Raw genomic sequence first — 7127 nt, 5'->3', positions numbered from 1 at the left:
TACATCGCCTCTGACACGTCTGCGGCTCACGTCCATCTCTTCCCAACGCAAACTTTACGCAGAAGTTCTACTTCCAGGCCGTTGACGTGTCAATGTCACGGCAAAAGGCCGGAAAACCGGAAACAGGTTATCCTATCAAAATAAACCATATCAAATTCTATTTTATATTTACGGTGACGTGCCCATGCAACAACACACCATGGATGACAGAAGTTTAATATTGAAAGTACAAAATCATGTTTCATGACACCAAACATGCATTTTACAAGGACTCAGTGAGGAAGGAGAGGACAGTTTTGGATGAGCAAAGAGACACGGAGAGCGGCAGGACAAACTACAGGTCTGGAAGTCAGGGAAGACAGATGGGAGAAGCAATGAAGACACTGTAAAAACTAGCTAACGGTCGTGAGTCGGCCTCCCCAACACAGCAGACATGCGCTGCAGACGGACCAGTGTGAATCCAAAGGAAGTGTGTAGCACAGACGTATAATGATGATGCAGCCATTATGAGTTTGTAACAAACGCATTTCCTGAATGTGAAACAAAGTGAAATAAAAAAAAACAAAATTATTGGTGGCCTAGTATGTTTAATTTGTCCAAAACAGTTAAAAAGCAATTTCAATCTCTTTGTTTTGAGTTTGTGAAAAGTCTTTTTCGTTTTGTGTGCATCTTTTGGGGGCTAAGCCCCCCTATTCTTAAAACCTAGAGACGCCCCTGTCGTTATGCTAAGGTTTCCTTTTTCACATTCTTTGATATATTTTTATTTTATTTTAAAAGCAGTCCGATGGCAAACCTGTAGTTCAGGTTTTGCTGAACCTGTAGAGCTTCTCCGTTGATCAGAAAAGTTCTGCATCACATGCAGAGGTTCAGGAAAAGACACAGACTCAGCAGCATCAGGCTCAGGCTGTGAGCTGCAAAAGCTGCAGAGTTCCTGAAGGTGATGCGGCCTTCCACTGCAGGGTACACGCGCCTCATGTCCTTGATGTATTCGGAAAAAACCAAAGTGTCCAAATTTCCTGGAGAAATAAGAGAAACCCATTTTTATTTGAGAAAAAACAAACAAAACAAAACATTGCTCTAAACTTGTTTTCTGTCTAAACCTCTTCTTTGAATCCCTAAGAGATTAAAAAACAAACACTATGTGGACAAAACAAAGATTTTTCAGATGAAACTAATTTTTTTTAACATTTTGACGCTACAGATGAGTGATTTTGTTTAGAAATGAAAAACCTTAAATAATAAAAATGGCAGCAATCAATGCCAATCAGTGCTGTTTGAAGCCCCACCCACACCAACATCAAAGGGATAAAAGTATAACCTTCATTGCTATTCCATAACTTTATGTGTAATTTAGTATTTATATAAGTTGTGTGCTCGTTACTACCTATATAACTGAAATTCATCACACCACAAACTTAAGTTATAGAGTTTATTTCTTCTATTGGAATATTTAGGATCTGAAAGTGAAGACATATATAAAGGAAATCAATATCTTAACCAAAAATCTACGTATGTATACATGATGTGATATCGTGTTATTTGAATGTGAAAAAAAAGACATCTTCTGGCTGTAATGTGTCAAATATCAAGTTGAACAAAAAAGAAAATTTCTTTTGAAGGAAAAGAGCATATTTTCTGTTTCTTACCTGTGTTATGCTTCAATAATTCATCTTGGATCATGCTATAGCCATCGCCTCCGCCCACCATGAATGAGGTCATGACCACGGTGTACGTCTTCTGAGGGTCCAGCGGTTCAAACTTGGGAACGCGGCATTCTGTGCAACGCATTAACAGCGATACAACGCGCTGGTTGACGGGTTTGGAGAGGTCGTACTCCACACGGATACCTGAAAGATGATAAGGATTTTTTTTTTGACGTGCTGGCTGTCAGATGAACAGATGTGAATACGAGTAGTTTATGATTACACTAATGTAATTCATCACAGTAGTGTAATATCAGAAAGTTGTAAATCTTCAAAAAGAAAAAAAAACTTCCAAAATACTACAGCTGGACTTTTATTAAAAATGGAAGCAGTTCATTAAAAGCAGAACAGATTTCAATTTGCAGGATTGCTAGTCATTCCTGGGCAACTTCCGTATTCTGTGGAATTGACTCCCTATTTCAGTTCACCAAGTCAAAACTCGAGGTTTAATTTTTAACCCTTGTGCTATCTTAGATGACCCCACCCTTACTTTGACATGTTCTCTCTACCATGACAAAGGTGGATAAAGGTGGAAAGATTTCATGTAAACCATGGACACCAGTGAAGATCACAAATCATTGAAGAAAAAAGGTTCAGAGCACTGTCTAGTGGGTCTAGATAACCCAACTCCCAATGTTAAAGTTTCTAGGATAGCACAAGGGTTAAAAAGGAAGACCAACTTTAGCTAAACACCCTTATCCCTTGTGCTATCCTAGGCACTTTAACATTGGGAGTTGGGTCATCTAGACCCACTAGACAGTGCTCTGAACCTTTTTTCTTCACTGATTTGTGATCTTCACTGGTGTCCATGGATTACATGAAATCTTTCCACCTTTATCCACCTTTGTCATGGTAGGAAGAACACGTCAATGTAAGGGTGGGGTCATCTAAGATAGCACAAGGGTTAGAGCAAACAGGAATCCTCTGTTATTGTTCATGGCTGCCATTGTGAGGCTTTTCCTGAATACATTATGTTTGGATGGTTTCGTCCAGTACAGGTCATTAGTTTGACTTCCTGTTTCATTATATCAATTATCACACGTCTTAAAGTTTGCTTCATGAAAATACCGCCTGACTTTAAACCGGTTGGTGGTCACAAACTGGCGACGCGCGGAACAGCTCATTAGCATAGCATCATAGCATGACGGCATTAGTATGTAACAACAGCGCCGTCTCCAAATCAACACTTTTTATTAAACTCTCTGTTGCTGCTGTGAGTCCAGCAGTTTTATCCTCCCGTTTTTTCGGAATCCTTTTAAAAACCGCCACACGTCCCACTGCTCGTCCTGCCTAACCTAAACAGAATCCACAAAAGTGTGCAGAAGTTGCTGGGGGAGGGGAAGGGGCGCTTTGTGCGTTTTTTTTCTTGGCCTAGCGGATGAAGCTCCTCTTTGGTTGCTAGGCCTGCACAATAAATCACTCATTTATCGTTATCGTGAGATCAAGCTGTGCAATCTGCATTTTGCAAAAGACGGTGGAAATTGCTATAAATAGTTGCCTTAAATGTGCTAAAACAATCTTATGGCAGCTTCTATAGACGAGGGTCATTTGGAGTATAATTTTTATACTGTTGCAGTCAAATGGAAATTAGGTTTTTGGTTGTTTTGCTTTTTGTTCATAAATCCCAAGTTATATCGTCATCGCAATATTGATCCCTAATATTGCATATCGCAGGTTTTGCTCATATCCTGCAGCCCCATGTCTGCTTGTTGTGACCTTATTGCGAATAACGGAAGCCTAAGAGATCTCAAAAATAAACAAAACGAACTCAAGCGATTTATCGAATGTCTAAAGACGAGCCGGAGAGCCTCGGACCTGACACTTGAAGAAATTCTCCAGACATCCCTCCATATCTGTGAACAGAGTGCTCAAAAGCCTTTTTTAGCGTAGATCCTTTCAGCTGCACTAAGTCAAAAGTTCCTCCAAACGGCAAGACGCTGAGAATCTCCTCCATCGTGATGGAGCCTGTAAAATGAAAAACATAACTATTTGTACAGAATACTTTTGTTATGACGTTGAAAAACAACCTAAAATAAATTACCGTTTGTACTGCGTTCATCGATTGTTGCTCGTATGGATCCACTGTTCAGCATACAAACACCCACGTGATTCCACTGCAGCTTGTTGGAATACCTAATATAGTTGTATATCTAATACCAAAAGGAAAGGAAGTCAGAAAGTCACTGCAGCAGTTTATCCCTCCTGACATTGTGATGATTTGTCTGAAAAACTGGATCTATTGTATGTAAATTCTGAGACTGAAGACTGTATGCCTTAGTCACAGCTGCCCTTATGAGCTGTCTGCGGGCAAAAAAATTGAAAAACCTGTACGGGGCACGATGGCCCACACATAGTTTTAATGTCATAGACCGCTATGAGAGCCCATTGAGGAGGGGTCTGCAACCTTTAAGGTTTAAGGTTCTAGATGGCTTTCTGAAGTGCAGAGTGAGTCAGCGGTGATAATATCTACCATGGCATCACAGATGAGGTTCCCCAGGTTACATTCCCTAAATCGACACTCTTCAAACGTTCCATTCAGGTAGACTAAAGTTTGTCCAATGTACTGGGAAGAATACTGCTCCAAGCCCTTCTTCCACTTTTCAACATCCGACAAGATCCCTGGATCTGAGGGAAGAATCTGCGATGAGAATCTCCTCTGGTTAGTATTCGCCATGACGAATACGAGAGCCGAGCTTTTACCTTGAGGGATGCTGCTGTTCATCAGGATGGGGTTTCCAACGGCTTTTACGACCTTCCCAGCTTGGTCGAACGTCACCTTCAGGTATCCCAGGTATTTTCCGAAGGCGAACGCTTGGACCACTGGCACCCATCTCCCGTCGTTGGAGCTCACATTGAAAGGATAGGGTCCTCTCGGCACTTCGGTAGAAGGAGGCTTTCCTGTTGTTACAGACAGCTCTGTGGTTTTGTGCTGTACTGCTCATTTCCTGTTGCAGCAGAACCTGCACGCCTTTCAGATGTCAAGTTGCTTCTAGGAGAGTACCTGTGTACAGGAAGGTGTTTGTGTGTCCTCCGATCACTACATCGATTCCTCTCACACGCTTGGCGATGTCTTTGTCCACTTCAAAGCCAGAGTGTCCCAATGCGATGATCTTGTTCACACCCAGCTTCTCTAGCTGGTTGACCTGATCCTGGAGGGCTTCCACCTCATCCTCAAACTTCAGATAAGGACCTGACTCACACAGATTCAAAAAAAAGGTCCACATAGAAGCAAAATGTTATCAAATGCATAAAGCTTTATTTAAGACTATTGAAAATTGTGTTTTAACATGTTCTTATGGCATTTTTCTCACGATGTGTAAAGAAAATATAGCTTAAAATGTATTTCTGGGTATTTATTTATTCAAAATCATTGTAAATCAGGAGCAGACAAAAAAGATATTTTGAAAAGGTTGTAGCTGTGACGCAGAAGCTACTATCAGCGGACCGCAAGCTTCCTGCTCTGCTCCATTTTGATGCATCCTCTTGTAGACGAATAGATCCGTGTACGTCTTCGTTTTCCTCGTCTGAGCTGGAATCCGGCTAAAAACTGTACGACGGGATAGCTTCGATGCCGCTCGTCATTTTTGTTTCACCGCTAATAGGTTGGGGGTGTGAGGGCTGTAAGCCAGCAGGACAGTCTAGAAACAGATGGATGATGGGAAGGGTGGCAGGCTTATTACTCCACGAGACGAATTTCCAATGAACAACTGCCGCTCTGCAGAAACGACAGAGGCTTTTACATTTTGGCTATAAAAGACATCATCATAACCAAAAGATCACTTTTGATCCCTTGTGCTATCCTAGGCACTTTACCATTGGGAGTTGGGTCATCTAGACCCACTCGACAGTGCGCTGAACCTTTTTTCTTCACTGATTTGGGATCTTCACTGGTGTCTGTGGATTACATGAAATCTTTCCACCTTTATCCACCTTTGTCATAGTAGGGAGAACACATCAATGTAAGGGTGAGGTCATCTAAGATAGCACAAGGGTTAATAGATCAAAAGATGATGGGAGTGGGTCTTTCAACTATAATCACATGACATATAGAATAAAGTGACATTCTTATGCTGTTGTGATGCCGTTTTTTTCTGCTAATTTCAAACCACTGAGTTAAAACTTTTTTTTCCCAAGTTGCCAGCATGAAATTTAGCATTTTCATGCAGTCGTCCTGCAGATTTGATAAGTCTTGATTACCTAAGTGTTGAAGCAAACGGGGTTTAATTATAACTAAAAAACTTTGCAGGAGATGCTGAATTCAAGCAAAAATATAAAGTTTTCTGAGTTTACCTGGAGCAGATAAGACAGGGGTTTCTTTGGTGGTGTAACCAACAACAGCAACCTTCTCTGAGCCCACGTTAAAAACAGCAAAGGGTCTGTAGAAGCGGCTCATGTTTGCAACCAGACTGTGGAGCGGTTTGATGGTGGCACACACTACGGAGAAGTTTACGCGCTGGAGGAAGTTTTGCGTGAGACTGTCCACTCCATTATCAAACTCGTGGTTCCCAAAGGTCTATGACCAAAACAAAATGTGAATTTCATCAAAGTTTTAGTCGAAATGTAACATGGAAGAACTTTTGTTGTAGAAAAGTTTTTGTTTTTTTTAGTTTATTAAATCTTACCATGACGTCATAACCAAGTTTGTTCATGAAATGCGCAGCTTCTTTGCCTTTGTAGTAGTTGAACCACACCGTGCCTTGAAATTGATCTCCAGCGTCCAGAAACAGCACGTGCGTCTCCTTTCTCCGGATCTCCGTCACTTTGGTGAACATCCTGGCGACCCCCGCGAAGCACGAGCCCGCTTCGTGGCATTTGGACGAGTCCTCGCTGGTCTCCTCGATGCGAGCGTGGACGTCGTTGGTGTGGAGCAGAGTCAGCTCGAAGCCGGACGCTCCGCTCCACGAGTCTAACCGGAGAAGGAGACCGAGCAAGGCGCCGAGGGCGCAGCAGCGCCAGCGGAGAGTCATGCTGCGACTGTGCGTAAAAGCGCACAGAGAGCCAAGAGCGCAGGGACCAGAAAAGGCGCGGCCTCATCCAGGGCAATGACGAGGAGGGTTTACCTGACTTTTCCTGTCAGATTTTTATTGTGAACTCCGTGACAACGAAATAAAACTTTTGCACAAGTAAAAGAATCTCAAAAGTAAAAGAAATAAAAGAGTTTAATTTCATATAAAAAGTGTTTTCTTGGCAACAATTCATAAAAAAAACCCACCTCAAAATCATTGACATCGGAATTAGCGCCCCATAGTGGTAAAAAAAGACATCACAGTTGGCAATGACACCACATTTTCATACAAACATTATCTATATAGACATTTATCAAACTCATGTTAGTATAATTTGCAATAGAAAAAAATTAATAACCTGTTGTGTCACAAGATTTTTTGTTTTTTAGAAAAACAAATTTGAACAAAGTGAAAGTAA

The 7127-nt window shown here is 41.5% G+C and overlaps 1 protein-coding gene across 1 annotated transcript; it reads right to left on the bottom strand.

The window, feature by feature from the left end:
* Positions 1-200: 200 nt before the first annotated feature.
* LOC101174549 (snake venom 5'-nucleotidase) lies at positions 201-6756 on the bottom strand. The gene is made up of 9 exons (XM_004082525.5): positions 6326-6756; positions 5994-6216; positions 4705-4893; positions 4404-4601; positions 4174-4328; positions 3745-3853; positions 3519-3668; positions 1647-1847; positions 201-1016 (listed from the first exon to the last, which is right to left on the bottom strand). The coding sequence occupies exons 1-9, from the start codon at positions 6668-6670 to the stop codon at positions 853-855; spliced, it is 1734 nt and encodes a 577-aa protein (XP_004082573.1). The 5' UTR covers positions 6671-6756; the 3' UTR covers positions 201-852.
* Positions 6757-7127: the final 371 nt, after the last annotated feature.

This window comes from Oryzias latipes, chromosome 22 (assembly GCF_053564925.1).
Source record: "Oryzias latipes strain Hd-rR chromosome 22, Olatipes_Hd-rR_3.1".
NCBI lineage: Eukaryota > Metazoa > Chordata > Actinopteri > Beloniformes > Adrianichthyidae > Oryzias > Oryzias latipes.
Note: the sequence above shows the minus strand (reverse complement) of the source record. Positions and strands in the feature narration are given on the sequence as shown.